The sequence below is a fragment of the Myotis daubentonii genome, chromosome 16 (assembly GCF_963259705.1).
Source record: "Myotis daubentonii chromosome 16, mMyoDau2.1, whole genome shotgun sequence".
NCBI classification, from domain to species: Eukaryota; Metazoa; Chordata; class Mammalia; order Chiroptera; family Vespertilionidae; genus Myotis; species Myotis daubentonii.
The window spans coordinates 44,560,033-44,585,737 of NC_081855.1; the positions used below are offsets into that span (position 1 = coordinate 44,560,033).

Here is a 25,705-nt window from a genome sequence, read left to right on the forward strand (position 1 = left end):
TTGTTTTTCTAAAAGTACTTGGAGTTGATCTCATTTAAATTCATCATGTTCATCTTGCTTGGAAGATTTACCCAAATTGCAAAAATTGTGTCACACTGTTGAATATGAACCATATTTCCATCAGAGTTGAGCGGTGGGATGGGAGATGGGGCTGGGACAGGGCACTGCAGCTAAAACATACAATTCTAGGCAGCTTTATTCAAACAGTATGGGAGAGAGGAAGAAAAGCAGCACAGATCAACATCCAGATACAATAGCACTAACCTTTATATTCACACACCTATAAGGCCCTACCTTACCACACAACTCCTTTTTCAAAACATAAAGAACTTCAGCCCATTATCCTGGCCTTTGGAATGGGTACAGAAAGAATTATCCAACCTGTCTTCCAAATTACAGATAAAAATTATTCTAGGAATTTCTATAACATGACAGATACAGGGAGACAGGGAGCAAGAGAGCCAATGCACCAGACACACTTTGGGCGAAGGAGAAGATTTACAACTCAGGGAACAACATGGAGACTTCATTGTCACCACCACGATCCCTAGGTGAACTGACATTCCAAGAGTTCCCTGCTCAGGACTCTGCACAATATAGGATCAGCCCCAGCCTCCCTGGTGGGCTCCTGGCTAAGACACTGGCTTAATGAAGCCATAATCCATGCACTTGATGAGACATTCCCGGGCTGTCTGAATCACCGCTGCCCTCTTCTCGTCCGGTTCCTGTTTGCCCACCACAGTCAGGATCTCCAGCAGCTCACTCTCCACCAGCTTCTTGGCCAGCTCAGCATCAGCCTGCAGCAGGTTGTAGGCAATGACCAGGCCCCGGTGTTGGACAGACAGCTGGTCGTGCAGGCAAAGCCGTTGTAGGATCTCCAACCACTGAGTTGTCTGGAGCGGGGAGATGGATAAGGAAGGATTGGAGGAATCAGTGGGTGGACAGAGAGAGGAGATTTTGGACAAGATAAATAGAAGGCATCGGCCAGGCCCAGAATCTGGGCTCTGAAAGGGCAAGTGAGCGGGGACTCTGGTTATGTGTGTATGGGACTCAGAATATGGGTACTTGGGCCCCTTGGGACCAACTGCGTGGTACCCATCTTACCAGAACCCGAGCAGGAATTGGAGAACTAGAAGGAACTTGAAATAATCCATTTCCTTTCATTTTAGAAGTGGAGGGACTGAGGTCCAGGGAGGGAAAGTAACTTAGCCATCTATGGTCACACGTCAGGAAAGAGTAGAAAATAAATATCCACACAACCATTTCTTTTTAAAGCATCTTAAGAAGCAAAGGGACAGGCTCACTGCATGCCTGAGCAGAATGAGGGTGGAGGGTCTCCAAGAGGAGGATTCTAACGCTGGGCACATGGTCAAGGCCTTTTTCTGCTAACCGAGGTGCCCCTTGAGACAGGAGCTCCAGGTATGCACTCCACCAGCCTTGACTTCAACTGGATCAACACTGGAGTTGGAGTGTATCCTCTCCTCCATCCCTCCTCTCTCTCTCTCTCTCTCTCTCTCTCTCTCTCTCTCTCGCTCTCTCGCTCTCTCTTCCATTCTCAGGTGTGAAGCATCCCAACCATTGTGCACAGGGAAGACAGGACTCTAGATCCCTCTGATCACCCCAGGAGACAGAGATGGAGTTCACAATAAAACCAGGAGGCTTGGCTCTGAATCATTCAACAGACATACGTGGAAGCAGAGTAGAATAGTTACCAGCATGGGTCTTGGAGTAAAAGAGGCCAGTGTTCAGGTCCCAGCTCAGCCACTTACCAATGGTATGACCTTGGCTAAGTTTTTTAACCTCCACAAGCCTCAGGAGATGGTCCGTGGAAAGAGCTTAGCATGGGAGCTGGAGCATAGTGAGAGCCCAACAAATGAAAGTGGACGGAATGATGATTTCAGACACTAACCCAAAGATTTCCTCTTTGCTTCCTTGTACCTGTCACCTCACCCTCCATTAGTAAGCAGGAATACTTTCCTTCATACACTGCTCTGAGATGGGGAGAGGACAGGGAGGAAGAAAATCAAATTCTTGACTTCCAAGCTTCTAGGTAGACTTTTGCAAACTCTACACTGAGTCTCCTACCACAAAGGAAAGGAAAGTTCAGCTAGCTGTGGTAGGGTTCAGGGAAAGATTCGATGCTGGTGGACTGACTGATAATGGGCCCAGTGTCCATCAGTCCCTGGAATGAGCCACTGGGGGTGAAAGGAAGGGTGATGATCCTATTGGGATAGGATCCCAGCAGAAAAAGCTGTTGCCTGGCTTCCCAGGGCATATCCCAGCAGGTGTGAGACTTAGAGAGGCCCAGCATCCAACATGGCCCCAGGGTTGTACCAAAGATGGATCGGGCCAGCTTCAAGGAGTCATCAGGATGCCATTGTGGGGACAGGAAAGCAGCCAATATCTCTGAGCCCCTCAGGAAGAAGGGAGACGTGGCCAGGAGTGGGTCAGCAATCCTACGGGATTCCAATTCCTTCCCAGCTAACTAGCTGTGTGGCCTTGGGCTACTTTTCTGCACTCAGTTTCCTCATCGGTGAAACAGGGATAATCGTCATCACACCCACTGCACAGGGTTGGGGGAGGATGGAGTGACTTAATAGATATAGACACTTAGAGCAATGCCTGGGGCCCAGTAAGTGGGAGAGTCACAGAGCGCCCTGCAGAGGAGTGTCAGCAGGAGTTGTGTGGCCAGTTGCTTCAGCAGAGGCTGCTTAGGGCCGAAGTTTCACGTGGACCCCAGGCTGGAAGCACCCCACCCTGATACCGAATCAGAATATCTGGGGAAAGTACTTTAGCCAGCCCACCAGGTGACACTTGCCCACCTTGCAGTGTGGAGAAGCTTGCCTTAAGGGAAGTGCTGAAGACCCCTAGGTGTAGGAACAGGGGGCCTGGGAGTGGTTACCACGGAGACAGGCTTTCCCCCAGAGGATCGCCCAGGGCAATATGGTCGGGATGAGGAGAGATTCCCTAGAACCCACCCCCCTGCTGGCCTCTAGGGCCCACTCTCACCACTTGGGTCATCTTGAGGCACAGTTTCTTGTGCGCTGCTGTCAGCATGGCCAGGGCCCCTGCGGCTGCATTCTGCAACTTGTCATCATCCTCCCCACAGAGCAGTACCACCAGCTTCAGCCGGTCATTGCCATCCGCCAGGAACCTCTCCTGTACCTATGGGAGGAAGGTCCATGGCTCAGAAAAAATGCCCTCACCTGCCCAGCCTGGGGAGGGAAAGATGCACCTGAAGCCACATTCCCTGGCCCAGGATCTCTGGGAGCTTTCCTTTGAGCAGCTCACCATGCCACCTCCCCCTGGAAGTCTTCCCTGATTAGCTGGATGAAGGGGCTACAATCTCCTCCAGCTAAAAGGTTAAAGAAAATAAAGGATTCCCCAGATAGCTGCTCCACAACCTCTGTTTGCATTCAGCTATTCACCTGGGAAAAGAGGCAGACAGACTCCTCGGTAGATGTTGCCTGAAGAGCTGTGTCTCACTTCCCTTTGGGGGAAGCCTGGAATGTTTCTCTCACAACAGATGGGCCTTCAGGGTCTGCCCTAAAATGACTTTGCACCCCCTAAAGGCACAGGGGCTTGGCAGGAGCAGGGGACGGTGGGGAAGTTTACTTCGATTTAAAGAACAGCTGTACTGTCTCCACCAGGTGAGAGCTGAGGCTTTACAAGGATTCAAAAGCAGGAGAGGAGCCTCCTGGGGCCCAGGGCCCTGACAGAGCCCAGTGAACCCCCCACTCCCCTTACTCCTCAGCTCTACAGTAATATCTGGTTGGTCAAGTTTAAGGGCATTTTGTTGGGTCAGGTTTCCTAGAAGTGGAGCTCCAAAAGGAGTCAAAGGTCACCGCTGCCCAGGTTATGACTCTCCCTGAGGTGGGATCAGTGGTCCTCAGAAGTGAGAGTATGGAGAGATGGTCAGTGCGGTCCCCTCTCCTGGGACACAGTTGTGAACGGGAAGCCACTGCCCCAGGAGAATGTTCCACCACCCCGTGCCCCTAGATGCAGTCATAACCAGTTCTCAGCAGTGGGACGTGAGTGGAAGTCATGTGTGTCACTTCCAGGCCTCCATGGCAAAGCGCTACGGTGCCTCTCCCATGGTCTCTGTCCCCATTCACCATCGGAATAGAGACCACTCCCAAGGTGGCAGAGGGGTAGACAGTGCCTGATGATCAGAGAAGCCTGGATCCCTGAGTCACTGCTTGGAAGTGAGCCACCTGATCCAGATGTGAGTGAGAAATTTTATTAGTGAGAGATGAACTGTCCTGTTAGGACCGCTGTATACTTTTATTTTGGTTGTTGCCACAGCTGGTGCTCCCACAGGGAAGGTTGCTGCCCCTCCCACTTTTCTCCCCTCCCCTTTCCTTGGACACACTCTCTTCTCCCTCATGGCTGCCTGGCCCCCAGCCCAGCCTTAGGCCAGCTCCCTAGCATGCCCTGGTAGCTTTATATCTTTTGACTTTAAGAGGCTTTTATGGGTCAAGTTTTCTTGCTACAACAGTGAGAAGATCCAAGACTTAAGTTGAGGAGAAACAGAGTGTGTCTCACACTAGGCCTTTTGTGAGTGCCCAGGAGGGCCACTTGGCCTGTCCCCCACATTCACAGGGAACCTCAGATTTACACCCTGTTGTTACCTCTGATGAGGTTATACCTACAGGTACAGCAAAATACTCTAGCAGGAAGCTTTAGCTAGCTTGGCTCAGTGGCTAGAGCATCAGCCTGGGAACTGAAGGGTCCTGGATTTGATTCCAGTCAAGGGCACATGCCCGGGTTGCGGGCTTGATCCCCAGTAGGAGGGGTGCAGGAGGCAGCCGGTCAATGATTCTCTCTCATCATTGATGTTTCTGTATCTCTCTCCCTTCCTCTCTGAAATCAATAAAAAAATATATTTTAAAAAATAAAAAATACTCTAGCAGGATGGAAAGGAGAAGACATGTATTCATTGTATGGTTACAATTTGTCCCATTACTGGACCATGAGGTCATTGACGTGTCCTGAATTCATTTTATTATTAAAAATCCTGTGATCATTCTGTGAAGAGCGCAGATATAGTGAAATGTAGTTTCTATGGAAATGGCAATATTTCATTCATGTTAACATTTAAAATATTCTAAAATTGTAACTATTTTCACATTTCTTCCACATAGACTCAATGCTACCTTAGAACCATTGTAACAACCCCAGTCACGCCCGGCCCTGCCTATGGCCGACTCTCCATGCCTCGATCGCTCCCCGTCCCCATGCCGAGCCCCTCACCTCCTTGTTCAACACCATGTTGCACATGCACTCGGTGGCCGCCTGCCGCAGCTGGTCGTGATTCTCAAACATGTAGTTCTCGATGTCTGGCAAGGCCCTCTCCTTAAAGATCTTCTGCCTAGGGCGGGAGGAGAGGAGCAAGAGAGGCCACTGAGTCCTCCGCGTGAACATGTAGGATTCTGGGCCACCTAGGTGCCCTTTCCCCATCCTAGTGGTATCCCTCCCACACCCTCGGCCGGCAGGGCTCCTGTGGCATTGATCCTGCCCCCAGTCCAGGAGGGGCACCAGGGGGCATCCTGGCCACAGTGATGGGTTCCAGAGTGAAAACGTCACTTCACCAAGTGCCCTGACTGGGAATAGAACCTGCAACCTTTTGGTGTACAGGATGACACTCCTACCAACTGAGCCACTGGCCAGCGCTGGAGGTTCTTTTGTTTTATTGCTGAAGAAGAGAAATTCTCTTTGTCTCTTTCCTGCTGGATATGAAGATGAAGCCATGTGACTGAGGGAGAGGGGGAAAGCCCCTCTGACAACTAAAACACAGACAGGAGCCCAACCGGCATGGCTCAGTGGTTGAGCATTGACCTATGAACCAGGAGGTCACGGTTCGATTCCCAGTCAGAGCACATGCCTGGTTGCAGACTCGATTCCCAGTGTGGGGTTTGCAGGAGGCAGCCGATCAATGATTCCCTCTCATCACTGATGTTTCTATTTCTCTCTCTCTCTCTCTCTTCGTCCCTGAAATCAATAAAAATATATTAAAAAAAACAAATAAACACACAGACAGGAGAAGTACAGAGAACCAGGCCCCAGGACAGCTTTGTAACCCCTGCATCAAGTGCACCTGAATCCGGAGTCCCCAGACTGTATTTACATGAGCCAGTAAATTCCCTTTATGCTCAAACCAGTTGGGGCTGAGTTTCCTGCCACTTGGTACCAAAAGAATCTCAACCCAATACACTGCACCATCCCCTGCCTCTGAGAAGGAATATACTCCCCCCTCCCATCCTCCTGGGCATCTATTTACAACGTTAGAAAGAAGCCTTTTCTGACTCCTCTGGCTTGTGCGTTCTCCATGTGGTTTTTCCAAGTTAGTTCAAGTCCCTCCCATTGTATTTCTTCCCGCTGCCTTTGAGCCAGCCCTTGGAGGAGAGTTTTCGCACGTGGTGTATGTGCAACTCAACCAAACACTCCAGGACACCTGTCTTCACTCCTGCTCCTCCACACCCCGCTCACCGCAGTTTGTCGCTCCGCCCAGACAGGTTGGTGAGGCCCAGGAGGGCCTCGTAGTTCTGCAGCCCGTCCCTCTGTGTGTCCAGGAGTCTCACAAGGGGCCGCACCACCTCGTATACCTGTGGGGAGGAGTGAAGAGGGGGACAGGTGGAGGCTATGATCCCCCAGTCCTTGACATTTACAGGTGTCCAGCTTTAGAGTTTCCAAAGCCCTTGTCCACCCATTGGTCTGGTTTGACCTTGATGATGATCCTGAAAGGCAGGATCACTCCCTTTACTTTGCAGATGAGAGGAGTTCCCCAGGGGACAGCCCTGTGAGTCAGGCAGAGCTGGGTCTGGACACCAGGCGCCTCCAATTCATTGCCCTCTCTGTGGCAACGCCATGGCCCTCCCAAGCCAGGAGCAGGGTGACAAGAAGAAAGGCCCCTAGGAGCAGAGGAGACCCCTCCCACTGCCCCATCCCATCCATCCAGACACTGACCCGCTCCCCGGGGAAGGCGATGTCCGGGTTGGAGACAGCAGCGATCTTTGCCAGGGCATGGGCTGCCTTCACCTTGCCCACGTCCGTGCCCTCCAAAGCCAGGGGAATCAGGGCCTGCAAGAAAGGGCATGGTCACTCCTGGGTGACAGACATCCTGTGACATTCTGGAAAGTGTGTGATTTCCCCCCATTTTACAGATGAGGAAACTGTGGCTCAGGGAGATTAAGTAATCTGCCCAAGGTTATGCAGCTGGCATGGGGACGAACAAGGACTCCATGATGAGTCTTTGGTAGGAGAGTGCACGGTCTTGGTATCTGCACCATGCTTCCTTCCAGTCGCCAGGGAGACAGACAGGATTCCACAGCAAGTCCCAGGACACATCGCAGAATCAGGCAGAAATTGGATTGGGGCCATGAGAACAGACAGCACAGTTACCTGAACGACCATATTCCAGGAGGTCAGGTGGGGACAGAGGGTACATTATTCTTGAGTCAGGCATAGAGGATGCATGTACACATACACACACACACACACACACACACACACACACACACACACACGTGCTCCTCCCCAGTAGAGTACCTTTTAGGATGCCAAGAACCTTATCCCACCCAATTACCTTGCCACCACCTTGAGCCACAATGGTGCCTCGGTCCTTCGGGTTGTCACACAGTGCCAGGAACACCCTGTAGAGTAAGGATAAAGGGCATTTAATGTGCCAGCACACCCCTCCTAGGCATCAGCAGGCCAGCCGGTCAGAGCCAGTGCAGCCCTGGAAAGTGCTGCTGGTGTGCGCGTGCACCCTGGGGAGGTACTGCCAAGAACATAAGTGGCTGGGGAGGAAGTGAGGCTGCAAAGAGCCACCTCATCCTCATTTAGGGAAATAACCAATGGCTCCTTGCTGCCTATGAACCAGGAGAAACACCCCAGGACTTCTGTGACCTGGCCCTTATCTCGCTCTCTGGTCTTACCCAGCACTACTCGCTCCTATGCACTCCATGCTCCAGACATATGGCAGGAAAACCCCAAATGCACTCATTCTTCCTCTGTCCTTGGTGTCTTTGTCTATGCTGTTCCACCCACCTGGAACCCTTCCCTCCCCTGCAGTGGAGTGGCTCCTTTGTTCCTTCAGGGTTCCCTTGAGTTGTCACATCCTCCAGAAAGCCTTCCTGGCTGCCCACCTTCCAGGTTGGCTGGTGAGGTGCCACTGCTCTGCTCCAACCAACACTCTGTCTTTCCCCCATCGTGGCACCCATTGCCTTGTATTGTACTGTGAGCCTGGCTGCCTGCCCCACCAGGTTGCACAGACACTGTGCCTTTCATCTCTGAAATAGCAGGTCCCACGCAAGACCTGGGAACCAGGCAACCAGACAGTGACCTCTTTCCTCCTGATGCCAACTTCCACTTGTGAGGACCTCCCCCGCCATGTCCCTTTCAATGCCAATTCCCTTTAGGCTCCTCCCCCGGCCCCCCAACGGCTCATTCCCTTATTTACTCCCGGCCGTTTCCATCTCCCTGCCCAGCCAGGCCCAGCCCTGGCCCCCTGCAGCCACACCTGGCCAGCAGCTCTTTGGTCTGGTCGGTGAGGATGGCACTGTCTGCTTTCACCATGCAGGCCAGCGCCGAGATGACGCCAGCCTTCAGGAGCCGCTTCACCCGCATGTCTACGAAGTCCTTCTTGTCCTGGGGAGACAAAGGGTGGCAATGGGCCAGGGGCCTGGCACCAGGCCAATCTGTGTGGGCACTAAGATGGCACACTTCCGACTTCTTGGGGTACTTGAATAATGGTCCCTCCAGGCGTCCATGTCCTCATCCCCAGAACCCGTGAATATGTTACCTCACATGGCACACGGGACTTTGCAGACGTGATTAAGTTACGGATCTTGAGCTGGGGAGATAGTCCTAGGTTATCTGGGCAGGCCCAGTATCATCATCAGGGACTTTAAAAAGGGAGGCAGAGGGGCAGAGGTAGTAGTGACTGCAGAAGCAAAAGGCCGAAGTAATTCAAGGTCACGAGCCAACGAAGGTGGCTTTCAGAAGTTGAAAATGACAAGAAAAGAGGTTGTGTTCTAGAGCCTCCAGAAGGAACCCACCCTACTGATTCCTTGACTTTGATCCAGTGAAATCGATTGTAGGTTTCAGACCTCCAGAACGGGAGATAATAAATGTGTGTTACTTGGGGCAGTTGTGTTTGTGGCAATTTGTTATAACAGTAACGGAAACGAATGCACTCCTCCAGATTCCCTTTGTCCAAACAGCCAAGGGGGTAACGGCATGTTCTGCCAATGTGAACGTCAGAACAACTCCTCCTCTCCCTCTGCCCTCCCCCTCCCAACACAGAGCCTGAGTAGCTGAGAGGGCCAGGAAATCAACCCCAAAGACTCCTCATTCCCAGAGGAGTGAAATGAAAGAACCATGATCCAAAACACCGCATGACCCATATGTTAGTTTTCTTGCAAATGGTTGACTTGTCATCAGGGTATGTGGCCGGTGGGAGGGTAGGGGGACATAGGCAGTGAGCAGAGCAAGGACGATGGGTCAGGTACGGAAGGCCACCAGGGTGGAAAGCCCCAGGTGCCCAGCAGTGGACAATCAACTGTCAGGCGGGACCTTGCCCCCAGGGTGACTTTCCTCCCCTGGCATATCGCCGGTCATGAGGCTTGGACCCCTGACCTTTCCTCCCTAGAGATACCATCTAGGCCTCAGGTGTGTTTCAGCTCCAGGCCCAGATAAGCAGCAAAACCAGCCACGGCTGACATCAGGACCAGCTGCATTGAATAATGACCCCCTGCCCTGCTGCCGGCCAATCATCCTGAATGGACACACCTGGAAGACTACTGCATGTTCTACTGAGATCTCCTCCTGGGACCTCCCCTAAAATCTCCACCCCTAAAACCCTTAGGACGGAGGACCCAGTGCGCTCTCCCCGCCTGGGAGCACGCTCTTGCCTTTTCCTTTCCTTTCCCTCTCGTGCCCCCCCTTCCAGGCACGTTACCATTAGCTTCCTCACTCCCTTTACCTCCATAACTTGTTTCCTAAACCCATTTCTTCCAGGAATTGCTTTTTCTACCTCTGTGATTTACCCAATAAATGTTCTCTTACAGCTTGGGTCTTGCTCTGAATTCTTTCCTAGCCAGAACCCAAATATTGAGGTTGCTGAACCCAGGTTTGGTCCAACCCACCCCTCCCCGCCCCCCGCCACCACCTGTCTGACACGGTGCCTTTCTGCCGCCTACAATGGGGGATGTAGGCAGGACTGAGAGGGGATGTCGGACAAAACTGACATAACAATGGATTGGGTTTCGCTGGAAACCCAAAGTCAGCCCCAGGGTTGAGTAGCCTTTACAGATAATCCTCAGAGTAGCTGGGAGAGACTGACAGTCAGTCGCTAGAAGCCCCCTTTGAGCTTCACAGCAGCAGGATATGCTCTGCACTCTTGCCTGCGTGAAATACTACGCAGCTTTGGGAAATGATTCAGAGAGTGGCACAGCCGTGAGAAAGCACAAAGTATTTTCCCAAATTGAGTACAAAATTATAACTACAGTCTGATTATAACCGTGAAAAGGAAAGAAAAAAGGTGCATAGAAAAAAAGCAAAGCCTCTGGTAGGTAAAGTAACATACTCAATTGGGGGGGTGGGGGGAGGGGATGATGTCATTGTGAGTGCTTAATCTCTTTTGTCTGCTCTCCACTTTTTTGTGTTGCAACACGGTTATATTTGATCATTTTTTTTAAAAATCTACATTTTTTTCTGGTGGGAAGTAGGGTGCATATATACTCATATGCAAACCACAAGCAAAGTATACCATTGTGTGCAGGGAATCATGGTGGGTAGTGGGGGAGGACCCCAAGGGAATTTGTGATATCTTGGCTACTGCTGATCCATGTCTCTCCTCTCATTTTTCCTACTTAGCACCCATATCCCTAAATCCAGATATCCCAGAAAAAAAATGTTTGTGTGTTAGGAACATAAAATGCAACTGTCTGATGTCCATCAAATCAACAACATAAATTGCAAAACGTTCATCGTGGCTGTTCCATTAAAACTAAGAAAAACACGAGCGCCACCTAGTGGGTGAAATGTACTATGATCATCTTCTGTTTACTTTATGCCAAATTCTCCCAAACACACCCACGCAACACCCTGACATCACTCTCTCTCCTTCCCACCTCTCTGGAGGACTGGCGGCACAGACCCCCTCCTGGGCGGCCCCCATCCCCACCTTGGGGTGCTCCTCGGGCACGTGCTGCTTGGAGAACTTGGCGAGCTGTACGAGCTCCGGGATGACCTCCTTGACATCGTAGCTGTTGGTGCAGTTCACCAGGATGGTGGCCACCGAGTACAGGATGGTCTTGTCAGAGGTCTGGCGGCACCGGGGAGGGGGGTAGGAGGGAGAAGGCAGAAAGAAAACTTCAGAACAAACTTCTGCTTCCAAGAAGGCTCCCTCGCATGGGCCACAAGTTGGTTTGGGCCTGAATCTAATAGATCACTCCTGAGGCCGGAGGTCAGGGCCCTACTTGCCTTGGCCATCTCAAACATGGCCTGCAGGGCAGGGATGTCCTGGACAAAGTCATCCTTCACATCAGCATCCAGCGTCAGGTAGGCCATTCCCTCCACTGCCCATCGCCGGGTCCGGGTGTCTATGGACGCATTGCACAGCCACCTGGAGTCAGGGAGGGAGAGACGCTGGGGAAGGGCGCCAGGGCTGAGGGGCTGAGGTCAGGGCGGTGAAGCCATTTCAGGGCAGTGGGTAGCAGGTGGGGGCCTTTCCCAATCTGGTGGACACTAGGGCACCCCCAGGGGAGGAGAGGGCAGGCCTGGGGAAAATAGGACCCCCTTACTTGCGACACTGTTTGGCCAGCTTCTCCGTGGACCCTTCAGCAAACTGCCTGAGACCGTAGTCTGTGCCACCTGCAGAGCCGAGCTTACAGAGTCCCTGTGGAGGAGGGAGACAGTGGACATCTGGAGGGTCAGAGGCACCAATGCTTGGGGACAATGCCCTGCTCAAACAGGTCCCTGTGGCTGGAACACTTTGCCCCTTTTTCTTTGCTTGTATAAACCTCTATCCATACTACAAGACTCAGCTCAGGTGTCACCTCTTCTGAGATACCTTCCCTGAGGCATCCAGGTGAAGGAAGGAAAAAGCTGGAGGTTATATATACAATTGATTGATTGATTTTAGGGAGAGGGAGAGAAACATCAATGATAAGAGAAAATCATTGATTGGCTGCCTCCTGCACACCCCCTGCTGGGGATCAAGCCCACAACCTGGGCATGTGCCCTGACCAGGAATCGAACCATGATCTCCTGGTTCATGGGTCGATGCTCAACCACTGAGCTACACCAGCCAGGCAAGCTGGAGGTTTTTACCCTAACCCAGGGGTGGGCAAACTTTTTGACTCGAGGGCCACAATGGGTTCTTAAACTGGACCGGAGGGCCGGAACAAAAGCATGGATGGAGTGTTTGTGTGAACTAATATAAATTTAAAGTAAACATCATTACATAAAAGGGTACGGTCTCTTTTTTTTTTTTAGTTTTATTCATTTCAAACGGGCTGGATCTGGCCCACGGGCCGTAGTTTGCCCACGGCTGCCCTAACCCCTTTCCTCCACCATTTGACCCCACAGATGTTTTGAATACCATTTTGAAAAATCAACACAAGATAATACTAATCCTGTCTGAAACTGCAGTGGTGAGACTTGTCAGAGCACAGAAACTGGCAGAGAAATCCTATCGTATGGGTAACAAATTCAGATGTACAGAATTTTGCTCAGGAAATTTGGACTTTTTTTTAGAAAAAAAAAAAAAGTCTTCCATAAGAGAAAACTCACAGTGCCAGAAGTGAAAATTCATTTTTTTCTAAATTGATACAAACAAAAGAAGATAAATGATTCAAATCTTCACTATAATTGTTCACGAGGAAAAGGTCAATGAAAATAATTTCTGTAAAATGAAGATGGAAAAAATAAAGCAGGTTTGTGCCATATAGAAACTGATTGATCAAATAAACTGACTTTTTGGAGTTTGCTCTAAAAATATTTGCTGGATAAGACCCATCAGTGTTCGTGCCATTCGGAAGCATGGAGGAGGTGAAAAAGATGAAGGGATTAAGAAAAACGAAAAAAAAATCCACAACTCATAGACAAACAGCAGTGTAGTGATTACCAGAGGGGAAGGAGGGTGTGGGGAGGTAGGAAAAGGTAAAAAGGAAAAAGAAAGCAAGGAGGTGTCGGAGGTTAAATGTAGGCCCATCATTCTCAATCTATGTTCTCACAGCCTCCTACACATCACACTGCCCCGTGATGCCCTTGGATGGTGACCTCCTCAAGGACAGGGGCTAAGCCTCATTCATCCTGAGGTCCTTGGTGCCTGGCATGGTGTCGGGTACCGAGCCCACTTACCACCAGTGTGCGGATCTTGATCTTCTCATTTTTGGTGGTCTTGTAGATCTGTTTGAGCAGTGACACGCCATTGGTGATGATGAACGTGGCGCGGCTGAGCTTGGTAGAGGCATGGATGAGGGCCTCCACGGCCACCAGCTGGTCTACCTCACGATCCGAGCCACACAGCGCTACCATCATCTCCATCACACCTTTCAGCCCCAGCAGCTGATTGCCCAGGTCAAAAGGGCCTTGCAGGACTCCCGACACTGTCTGGATGGCAATCACATTCTTGTCCATGTTCTGGGGGTCAAACTTGCCACTAAAAGAGAAGGCGAGGGTGGCGGAAAGTGTGAGATTTGGGGGCAGACAGAGTTGGATTTGCATCCTGGATTCACCACACATATGCTGTGTGACCTTGGGCAATTCACTGAACCTCTCTGAGTCTCAGCTTCTTGATCTGGAAACTAAGGATAGTTCTACTACTTCACAGACTTACGATGAGGATACGTGACCTAACGGATGTGTCAGGGGTTGTGTTCCCCAAGAAGCACACTCTGAGACAGGAATTGCCATGTAGGAAGACGTTCACCCAAGGAAAGAATAGAGACCTCCAGTCAACAGCCAGCACCAATGTCCCAGCCATGTGAGTGCACCATCTTGGAAGCAGATCTTCCCGCCTCAGTCAAGCCTTCAGATGAATGCAGCCCAGGCCAAGAAAACCCAAAGCCAGAACAACCCAGCGAGCCATTCCCAAATTGCTTTCTTTTTATAATAAGTGGTTGATTATTGTTGTGTTAAGCTGCTAAGTTTAGGGGTACTTTGTTACACAGCTACTGATTACTAATACAGAGGCCGACCCATGAGGCCTCCTGGAAACTCACGTGATGTACTCCTCACAGATCTTGCGGAAGTGATCGCGTTCAGGGTCGCAGCGCAGGTCGTCATAGAGCTTGTTGATGAGGATAGAGGCCAGCATGCGGGTGTTGTCGGTCAGGGGCAGGCAGGACGGCAGATCTGGAACCTGCCCCACCACCTTCAGGATCTTCCTGAGGCCTGCAGGACAGATGGCAGCGGCAAGTGTAAGACCCCTGCCGGGCTCTGTCCAGCCCAGTTTGCAAAACATGCAACCTCAGCATTGCAGCTTTTCATTGGCGTGCCAGGAATTTAAGTCCATATTACTTTTACCCAAGTGCTATTCATTTTGATGCCTAGACTAATACTATGGCTCCCCACCCATTCTGCACCATAAACCGTGTGGTTGGGCCTAAGTCCTCTGCAAGAGGTCTGCTGTTGGTGCTCAGCCTTTGTAATATATGCAGAGAAGACCAGAACTGGGGCCAAAGTGCTGGGGATGAGGCTTAAGCACTAGAGTAATTCATTAATGTGCACTTTGCTGAGATCTGTGAAAACCAAACAAGGGAACTGCAATATCAAAGTAGAATGAATTTCAAGCTGGTAAAGCTGACTTGAACCTTTAAGAACAATGAATAGTATAAACGCAATTAAATGTGCAAGAGAATTTATTGTAGCAGATTATACAGCCACAATAAAAGACATCAATTTAGGAGAGGATAACACCCAGAGCTAACAAATTCCATGACTATCTTCTAGACCATTCTTCCTGGGCTTAATATAACGTGCAGGCGATGCCATCTCTCCCTTCTAGAAGGCCTTGCCAACCATGAGACTTCAGGAGAGTGGTTGGTGGAATCCTGTTTGTTCTTTAGCACTCACCCCTGTTTGTCAGGAAACTTCACCCAGATAAGATGTTTTTGGGTGTATTTAGACATTTTCTGGGTATGGCCAGGCCCGTAATTCAGAGACCTGACCTCTGCCTTTACCAGCCCGCTAGTGGATCCTAACATGCTGATGATTTTTCCTGGCTTTTCCATTGGGATTGAAGACTTCTTCCACTTTCTGCCCAAGGTAAGGTACCCTGGTGCCCATGGGAATGCTGGCGTGAGCCCAGGCCCGCCCACCTCCTCACCGTTGTCCACCACGTAGATGGTGCGTGAGTTGTCATGAACGGAGAGGTCCTTCCGGGGGACGTTCTTATTGAGCAGGTTCAGGGCCTGGTCCCTGCCCTGGCCGGACACCTTCTTACTGACCAGCATGTCGAGCAGGTGACTGGTGATCTGCTTCAGGTCCTTCTTGGTGTCTGAGGGAGGAGAGAACAAGGATAAAGAGAGAGGACCAGGGAGCCTCAGGTATATAGGACCAGGAATGGAAGAGGCTTCTAGAAAGACTCTGGAAATATCAAATCTACTGCTTCCTGGATATTGGAATTTCCCAGAAGCGTATAGTATTGTCCACCTCAACCCCCCCAAAAGGAGGGAAATCCCTAGACAACACTTGGGGGTCCTCCAGCCACTCTGCATGCTGACTTCTACTACAGCCCATTCCATCCTTGAACAGCTACTTCTTCCTTCCAGGTCATGATTGGCAGGAACCCAGGGATGCTTTGTGTAGTTTTTAATGAGCTGACTTAATAAAACGTTTTCCAGAAAGGAAATGTGTACCCCTTACAGGCATCTCACTCCCCACAGATTCAGGCAGGCCGAGCGCCCGAATGCAAGCCTCTGTCTGGGGTGCCCGGTCCTCCCTGCCCACTGGGAATCTCAAAAGGCAAATAAATGCCTTTTCCTGCTTTGCCCCGTCTGACCTCTCTGAGACTTGGAGACTTTTGTTCTCATTCTAGGTTGGAGCCCAAAGGCAGGCAGACAGGCAGGCAGGCAGGGAGGAAGGCTTTCCAAACGATGTCATGTAAATAAACGTTGAAGGAATGAGGCTATCTGGATAGAGAAGGAAGGAAGGAAGTGGACATGATAGCCCGTTTGCAGATGGAGGTTTGTCACGAGGGTGAGATAACAGACTTACTCTGTAGGGCCGCGGAGAGCAAAATTGGGACCTGAGGTGGGTGGACGCCACAGGGACATAGATTTGAAATCAATATATAAAATATGTTAGCAGATAGCTAATAGCTCACTACCTCACAGGAAGTCGTGTCCCCCAGTAAACTGCACCTGTCATTATTCGTGCTCTTGGGGAGGCCCCTCCCACACTGGGCCTGGGCTGATCATGTGACTGACAGCACACCCAGAGGCTTAAAAAGCGCTTGCACACTGGGGCTTGTCCATTTAGGATCCAGTCCCATGTTACATAAAACTCCAAGCTGGCCCGGCTGGCCTGGCTCAGTGGTTGAGCCTCGACCTATGAACCAGGAGGTCCCTGTTTGATTCTGGTCAGGGTACAGGCCCGGATTGCAGGCTCAATCGCCAGTAGGGGGCATGCTAGAGGCAGCCAATTGATGATTCTCTCATCGTTGATGTTTCTATCTCTCTCTCCCTCTCCCTTTACCCTGAAATCAATAAAAATACATTTTTAAAAAATCCAAGCTGCCCACTAGCGAGGCCACAAGGAGTAAAACCAAGATGCCCTGGCCACCGTCTCCAGGTAACCACCACCCATACGAGTGAGGCCCATTTGGACCCTCCAGCCATTCTAGTGCAAAAAGGAACCTGACTTGCTGACCATTACAACAGTAAGTCCGAACCATATCAAGAATCCATGACTCCAAAAGTTAATAGTATTAACCTACAAAGAGCTCTTATGGATCAATAAGAATGCACTGATGTTCCAGTAGAAAAAAATAAGTAATGGTGTGAACCAACCACTCAAAGACAAAGGCATCCAAATGGCTAATAAAGATAAAGAAAATGATTAATCGCACTAGATCATTTTTGCCTGCAGAAAAGGAGAATCTATTTAAGAATGACAGTATTCAAATCTGGTGAGAATGATTTGAGACTGGAACTCATCGTCACTTGGTAAGAGTACAAGTGGATGTACCCTCTCAGGAGGGAACTTGAAAGTAGAGGGAGAAAGAGCATCCGGTATGTTCATGGCCTTTGACCTAGTACTCCCATTTCTCAGAACCTGTGCCAAGGAAATAACTACAAGTGCGAATATATTTTATGTAAAGAATGGCAGCTGGCGTGTTTCACAAGCATGCAATTAGAAACCATTGAAATCTCCAATAATATAAAGCTGCCTGACGAATCACGATACAGCCAGACAATTAAATATAATGAAATTATCCAAAATCACGTTCCCTTTGAGTGATTGGTCCCTGCTTCTGTGACCCTCCCAGGCAGGGCAGGGACTTCTAAAATGATGCCTTGGACCTGGATATGCAAGGAGAAGCAGGAGTCTATACGTGCATGTATGTAGGAATGAAACAAATGTAAAATTAATATGATAAAATGATCAAAGTCAAAAGGAACCCTTTTAAAGACTATTAAATGGTATGCAATACTAACATAATGTTCAGTGAAGAAAAGACACAAAACTATCCATAGCCAAATTCCAGTTTTGTTAAATAGATATTTATATGGATGGATAGAAAAAAAGGTTATCAGGAGGGGTAATTACAGGTGAGGTTGGTTTTTTTCATTTTTACATATTTCTAAATTTTTCCTAATTTCTTAATGAGCCTCTGTTACTTTTTAAAATTGTGGTAAAGTATACATAAAATAAACATCATTTTAATCGTATTTAAGCACAGAGTTCAGTGGCATTAAGTACATTCACATTTTTGTACAACCATCCCCACCATCCATCCCCAAAACTTTTTCATCTTGCAAAACTGAAACTCTGTACCCATTAAATAACTGCTCATTTCCCCCATCCCTGGCCACCGCCATTCTACTTTCTGTTTCTAAGAGTATGACAATTTCAGAAGCTGCATCTCTATGCAATCATACCATATTTGTCTTTTTGAGACTGGCTTATGTCACTTAGCCTAAAGTCCACAGGTTCATCCATGTTGTGTCATGTGTTACAATTTCCTCCCTTTTTAAAGCTGAGTAAATATTCCATTGTGTGTGTGTATATATATATTTTTGTTGTTGTTTATCCATTCATCTGTCGATGGACACTCGATTTGCTTCTACCTTTAAGTTATTGTCCATAATGCTGCTATGCATCTGTTACTTTTATCATCGGAAAATAACACCAGACAACCTCCACCTACAGGAAATTCCCAGGCCGAGGGGGTAGCAGACTCTCCCTTGCCCCCAACCTCCAGAACCAAAACTGAAGACTGTCTCCTACCTAGAACCAGGGCCTCCTCCTTCCCCGGATGCTCCCGCTTGTCCTCCCCGGACAGAGAGTCGATGATGGCCTGGAGCAGGTTGCAGACGGCCAGGGACATCTCCTCATTCTCCACCGCCATGAGGCTGCAGATTCGGTCTATCCGGACTGCGTGGAGCAGCACCGTGGCCTAGACCCCAGCAAACCACAGTCAGTCGTGCCGGTTCGGGGGTGGGAGACAAGCACCCCATGCAGTGGGGAAACAAGCCGTGCCTCCTGGCCCACGGTCTGGGGATGCCCTGACACAAGCCATGCCCCTCGCCAGGGGTTCAGACACTGGCCACATGGCGTCATTGAGCACGTGTCCTGGGGCCGTTCACGTTGAGAGAGAGGTGCTATGAGTGTAAAGTATACACTAGATTTTGAAGATGTAGCATGAAAAAGTGTAAGCTATCATAGCCTTTGCATTCAGCTCCTCCTCTCTGATGACTTTCAATAGCCTTATGTTCACGTAGACCAGTGGTGGGCAAACTCATTAGTCAACAGAGCCAAATAGCAACAGTACAACGATTGAAATTTCTTTTGAGAGCCACATTTTTTAAACTGAAACTATATAGGTAGGTACATTGTTATTAACTTAATTAGGGTACTCCTAAGCTGGCCTTTGCTAAAAACGTCCTCAATCTGATTGAGGCACATTCGCTGAGGTCGACCCCTTCCAACTCTCCCTTCCACACTCGTCTTGTATACTCGTTTCGTCTATCTCCTTTCTGAAAACCGACTTCTGCGCACGGACCACGAAGTTTCCATCGCACTGTACGTGCGTGCCCGTACGTGGTATTTTGTGGAAGAGCCACACTCAAGGGGCCAAAGAGCCACATGTGGCTCGCGAGCCGCGGTTTGCCGACCGCTGACATAGACCCATTTCCAGCCCTGAGGAAAAACAGAGGAGCAATCTCTGTTGAATCCGGGACCATACAACCAAAGTTGGAGGGGACACTTCAGATTGTGTATCAGGGTCCATTTATGCCAGCCACACCCTGCCCACATGTCACCCTCCCAGGTCCTTGGCCGGGCAGCCATTCATGCTAAGCACCCACACCCGGGCCCACGCCCAGGCCCTCACCCTAGCTCGGTGGCCACTGCACATGCCCGACAGGGTCCGCACTGCAGCCAGCACCAGCTCAGGCCTCTTCGTGTCCATGAGCTGCAGAAGCAGGGCCACTCCGTTGTTCTGGAAGATCCTTTCAGCCCCTGCTTCTTCACGACCCAGTACAATGAGGTTGTTGGCAGCCTGAAAGAGGGAAGAGAAAGTGACGGTCAGGAGGAAGGTTTGGCTGCGGAGGCCTTAGCCCTGGGCCAAATGCAGGGTCTGGTTCAAGAACTGGGTCTTCAAAACGTCTTTATATTCTTTCTCCCTATTATAATATTACTCCTGGAAAAATAGCCCAAGAATATCATTCAAAAGAAAGACACAGCAACTTGCATAAAGACCAACTTGATGAACTATATTGCAATCATTAAGGACATAAATAAAAGGACTACCAAGCAACTTGTATAAAAAACGATGCTTAGCAGAATCCGAATCATAGATTCACCTCTGGTTGCACTAATGTTAAAGTAAAACTGTGTAGCCCTAGCCAGTTTGGCTCAGTGGATGGAGTGTCAGCCCATGGACTGAAGGGTCCTGGGTTCAATTCCAGTCAAGGGCACATGCCTCCGTTACAGCCTCGATCCCCAGCCCTGGTCAGGATGCATATGGGAGGCAACCAATCGATGTGTCTCTCTCACATCCATGTTTCTCTCTCTGTGTGTGTCTCTCTCTCCCTTCAACTCTAAAAATCAATGGAAAAAATATCCTCAGGTGAGGCTTAACAAAAATAAATAAATAAATCCTATATAATAAAAGGCTAATATGCAAATTATCCCCTCAGGAGTTCAACCAACTGGGAGTTCAACCGCTCGCTATGATGAGCACTGACCACCAGAGGGCGGTGCAGAATGCAGGAAGGCCCCAGCCAGCAGCCAGGGGAAGGAAGGCCCCGATTGGCCCTGATTACCGGCCAGGCCTAGGAACCCTACCCATGCAAGAATTTTGTGCACAGGGCCTCTAGTCTACACTAATAAAAGAGAAAAATGGTAATTGGCGTACGAGCTACCCTTTTCATTGGCTAATCAGGGCTATATGCAAATTAACTGCCAACTAAGATTGGCAGTTAACTGCCAACAAGATGGCGGTTAATTTGCATATGTAGGCACAATGCAGGGAGGCGAAAGGGAAAGCAGGAAGAAGCCCCCTGCCACTGACAGTGATTGGAAACCCAGGGGGGAGCTAAGAGCTGGGGGGCAGGGCAAAGGCGGCCCTGGGGCCGCCTTTGCCCTGCCCCCCAGCCATGATCAGAGAATCAGGTGCCTTTTCCGCCCTGGCCAGTGATAGCAGGAAGTAGGGGTGGAGCCAGCAATGGGAGCTGGGCACGGTCGAAGCTGGCAGTCCCAGGAGCTAGGGGTCCCTTGCCTGGGCCTAAAGCGGAGCCCACGATCGTGGGGCCGCTGCAGCTGCGGGTCCCCGCTGCCCGGGCCGGACGCCTCAGCCAGAGGCGTCAAGCCTGGGCAAGGGGCCGATCCTGCGATTGGAGGGTGATGGGGGTCAACGCCTGAGGGCTCCCAATATGTGAGAGGGGGCAGGCTGGGCTGAGGGACACTCCCCCCCACACACACCCAGTGCACGAATTTCGTGCACCGGGCCCCTAGTAAATAAATAAATAACAAAACATTTCTGCTTATGGATAAGGACTTTAAAAAGGTAGAGAAGTGTTAAATTAATTAAACAAGTCCAGTGCTCACCTTCTCCAGCCTATCAGCTTCACTCTTTTCGTCCAGGAGGATCTCAAACATATTCTGTACCCTGGAGTCTGTGGAGAACTGCACGCGCAGCTGAGGAAGGAAACAGGCGGAGGTCCGTATTTCAGTCCGCTCCATGTGAACTTCCTCTCAGTGAATATTAGGGTACCTACTCTGGGCCCCCCGCACTGTCATTCATTCATTTATTCATTCATTCAACCGGCGTTTACTGAACAACTACTACATGCCAGACACTGTTGCAGGTGCTCAGATGCCAGGGATAGAATGGTGAACAGAAGCAAGTCTTTGCCCCACAAAGCTTACAATCCAGTTACATCCACTGTCCCATTTGGTCATCACACATCTTGAAAGGCAAGGGATCATCACCCCAATTTTGGAGTCTAGTAAACGGTTAGCTATTCCACATCTCAATATGGGCTAAAACAGAAATATGCCTCCAGGATCAGAAACCTGAAGCAGTTTCAAAGTAGCTCCTCAAGCAATTGAGACCATTATGTGTAGATGCCTCATTCCTCACAATCCCAACCCCAACCGCAGTGCTCTGAGGCTTTCATAAAATGACCAAACTGATCATCTTCCCCATCTCACCAGCTCCTTCTATACCTCCCACTACGTTGTTGTGCTGGTCCACACGCCCTCCTATTTCCATCCTGGCCTTCAGGGCGGGGAGGGCCTCTCACGCATGGCCCTTTCTGTGATCACTCCTTAGTTCCTATTTCCAGCTCTGTGTCTACACTCTGGACAATGGACCCACCATGGGGCCCCACCATGGGGTCGCCCCAGGCACATAGGAGTTACTGAGTCCGGGAGCCAGGAGCTGAGTGATCCGTTACCCTCCTGCTCCTACAGAGGAGAAACTAACACCCCAAGAGGTCCCTCAGAAAATTGGTAGCTAAGGCAGGACTAGGGTGCAGGAGCTCTCACCTCTGGTCCAAGTTCTCCTCACTTCCCTCCATTTTCCTAGAAAAGATTTTCTATTCCTACTGGCTCCTGACTCTACTCTATCTGCCATCAATTACCCCCTCCCCCATTCACAGGTATCTCATGCTGCCTTTATCCTCCTAGAAATAGGGGAAGTGCTGCAGTTATACTGTGGCAATTTTAAAAAAACAAGTAAAAGACCCACCATGTTGTAGTTGTGCTGGCTCGAACCCTTAACCAAGCATCCCAGCACCTCTGCGCAGCTGCTCGGTGGTACCCGCTTGTGCCACACGTTCACAGGACTAGCCTTGCCCTGACGTCCTGCTTCTCTAACATGCCCCTGCCAGGAATGGGGGGAGGTAGCCAAGACTTGTGGGCAGAGGTCTGGCTCACCTTCTCCTGAATGCTAGTATTGAGCCTCCTCAGTGTCTCCTGGAAGTTCTGGTTCCGTGGCTCAAGGGTGGCACAGCGCTGCACATCCTTGAAGGCCTGGTCCAGCTTCCCCAGGTGCTCCAGCGCCTGGCATCGCCGGTACAGGGCCTTGATGTCCGAGGAGTTGATGTCAATGGCTGGGGGGGGGGGGGTGTGACAGGCAGGGCCTTAGGGGGCCGGGCTACACACCGCCGTTCTTCCTCCCCTGCCATTGCCCCCAATCTCTTCCTTTGAGAATACCTACCCAGATAGACGATTGGCCCAAAGCTCCCCTTTGCTCAGGAGAGAGTGAAAATCATAGTCTCAAGGCTGGAAGGAAGTTTGAGGGTCATCCTGCCCAACGCCTGATGCTCCAGAATCTGCTACGTGATGATCCCTGCCAAGCGTTCATCCAACTGGTGCTTGCATCCCTCAAGCACTGGGGAGCTTTCTCCTTCTCCAGGCAGCCCGGCAGCTCCACCATCAAGCCCTTCCCTTTTCCTCCCTGAAATCCATCTCTCTGTAACTTGGCCCTTCTATCCTACATTCAGCCCTGGAACTCCCGAGATGAAACCCAATCTCTCTTCCTCATGACGGCATTTGCTTTTTAGGGGTTTGAAGGCAGCGCTCCGTCCCACCTGGGAGTTGCCTTCTCTGAGCTAAATATTGCCACTCCCCTTGACTGCTCTTCACAGGATGTTTCCAGCCCCCTCTCCAGCTGGTCCCCGACCTTCTGAACTCACTCCAGGCTATCCGTTTCCCCTAAAAGAATGGTAACCCGTCAAAACCCAACACAGGCCTGCAGCCAAGAGATCATGCCCTTAAGCCAATGTTGACTTCTGTTTGTTTTTTTTAATGTTTATTTCTCCTAGTGGTCGTGGCACAGGCCAGGGCCTCCCTCTTCCCCAGAGGAAGCCTGACTCCCACGGCGAGGACTGGGCTGATGGGCCTGGTTCTGGGGATCCCCCATGGCAATATCCTAATTTTCAACAAACGGGGCGTATGCCACACCATGAAAAAGAGTCCCAAAAGCATCTCTTAAAAGAAACCACTGCACCGTATTTAACATGCAACCCCATTTGCAAAAATGTGACTTAGACATAGACGGCACATATGAGGCCCCACCTACAAGGCCCACAATGAAGTTTACACAATTTGTAATTCCTTGGAGTGTCAAGAGCCTCTTAGACAAAACAGGGGTGTGGGGTCAGGGCCAAGGGGCGTGGCTCACCTCTGGAGGCATCTGAAGCCGCCTGAGCATAGCTTTCCTGAGAAAAAGAAGGAAGAGACTTGATTAATGTGGGCCCAATGCAGAGACAGCCTGAGAGGGTCTCCACGGGAAGGCGGCGGGGGGGGGGGGGGGGCGGGGGGGCGGAGGGGGCAGTTGCTGGGAGCTTCCAGCTGTCAGAGGCCTCGGGGAGGGCCCCTCGCTGCTTGTGGAAAAGTGGGTGAGCTTTGGCATCAGGCAAAGCCGGGTTTGAATTCGGGCTCTGCTACTAACTCCCTGGGAAATCTTCGGCAAGTTACTAAACCCTCAGAGCCTTGAGATTCTTATCTACAGTGTGGGCAGCTGCCTCACGGGCTGTTGTTAAGATGCCACAAAATAACATATGGGGAGCCCCTGGCTGGTTCGGATCTGGGGGAATTGCTGTCTCCCAGAGGAGTGGGTCGGGCGGTAGGTCTAGGAAAGCAGTGAGAGGTGTCCCTCTCCAACCTGAAGGGCCCAGGTGAGAGGGCTGGGATGATGGAGGATGGATGATGCCTGCATCCCAGCCCCTGCCCTCAGCCTCCCGCCCCGGCTCCGCACCGTTTTCAGGCCACAGGCCGCCCGGTTCCGATAGAGCGTGGCCAGCAGGGCCTTGTCCTTGGTCAGCTTCAGGGCCTGGCTGTAGCTCTTTGTCGCGGCCTTGTAGTCCTGGAGCTGAAAGTGCCTGTTCCCTTCCTCCTTCAGCTGCACAGCTTCTATCTCCGCCATCTGTCAGGATAAGACGACTCTATGTGGCCAGCTACTCACCCCGGACCCAGGGCTGGACTCCTGGCTTGAGGTCTGGAGCTCCGGGGTCCCCTCCCACCAGGACGGAAGGTGAGGATTCTGCCTGGAAGAGACCTACACCCAGCACCCCGAGGCCACTGCCCAGAAGAGCTTTACAGCATCTGCTTGGAGCATGGACCGCGATGGGAGGGGTCTCGGCAGCCCTGTGCCTCCCTCCCAGCTGGGCAGGTGAAGTCACCACCACAAAGGCCTGAACTCTCACTGCAGACCCTGAAGGTCCGTGCCAGCCCCCCTCTCCCTCCCAGTCCCGGGAACAGTCGGACTGGCTCACTTTCTCCTAAGGACACTGCTCTTGGTCTGTTCTGCGACGCTGCTTCTCTGAGCTCCGCTGTGAGCCCCCAGCCAGTCAGCCTCGGTCTGCCCCTCCCAGGAGACTTTATCGCCCCTGCCAGTGGCTCCAGACCATATTTGGACACAGGGGCAGGTGCCCCTGGAGCCTGTCATTGATACTCGGGGCCCTCCCCCTCCTCAGACTGGACAGTCAGTACCACGTGGAGGTGGGAGCTGACTAACGTTGGCCCCAGCACCTTGCTCAGGGGCTGTCCTGGGGACTCAGGCACTCATACCCGAAAGAGTGAGAGAAAAATCCAGAAGGTACGGGAACCCCCCGGCAGATCTGCTTCTCTAGGCACAGCTCTGATGCCCCTTCTCCACCTCCATCCCAAATCAACAACCTCTCCTCCCTCCCCCAACCACAGCTATTTTGGGAGCAGAGTGACAGCTGAGGGGCTGACAGACGTGGAAGCACAGGGCAGCTGCCCAGGTCCCGGAGGAACTGGAGGCTTCCAGAAATGCCCTCTGGAGGGAGGAGGGAAGAAAAGGCAGGAAAGTTCCTTCCCCTGTTCCGCTTGTCCACAACTTTCCTACCCTCTGGCATTCACTTGTTGAAAATGCCCTTGCTTTACAGAAAGACCAGCAGGCTTGTTCACTCTCTTGAATGTAAGTGGGTTTTGAGGGTGGGGGAGGTGGGGGAGGTAGAAGAAGGTAAAGAGGAGATAATTGGTGATGGCAGGAGAC

At 50.9% G+C, this 25,705-nt stretch overlaps 1 protein-coding gene across 2 annotated transcripts; it reads right to left on the bottom strand.

Moving 5' to 3' along the window:
- Positions 1–515: 515 nt before the first annotated feature.
- UNC45B (unc-45 myosin chaperone B) lies at positions 516–25,349 on the bottom strand. 2 transcript variants are annotated; one of them, XM_059670522.1, is made up of 20 exons: positions 25,255–25,349; positions 24,443–24,610; positions 23,867–23,903; positions 22,618–22,793; positions 21,286–21,375; positions 19,568–19,735; positions 18,463–18,631; positions 15,338–15,508; positions 14,232–14,403; positions 13,369–13,669; positions 11,808–11,902; positions 11,488–11,629; positions 11,189–11,329; positions 8,522–8,649; positions 7,586–7,652; positions 6,967–7,080; positions 6,490–6,605; positions 5,254–5,371; positions 3,010–3,165; positions 516–893 (listed from the first exon to the last, which is right to left on the bottom strand). In XM_059670522.1, exons 2-20 carry the CDS (start codon positions 24,608–24,610, stop codon positions 633–635), a joined length of 2,790 nt encoding a protein of 929 aa, XP_059526505.1. In that variant the 5' UTR covers positions 25,255–25,349; the 3' UTR covers positions 516–632. The 2 variants fall into 2 exon arrangements, with proteins under 2 accessions (XP_059526505.1, XP_059526504.1); XM_059670521.1 differs by lacking the exon at positions 25,255–25,349 and adding an exon at positions 24,960–25,100.
- Positions 25,350–25,705: the final 356 nt, after the last annotated feature.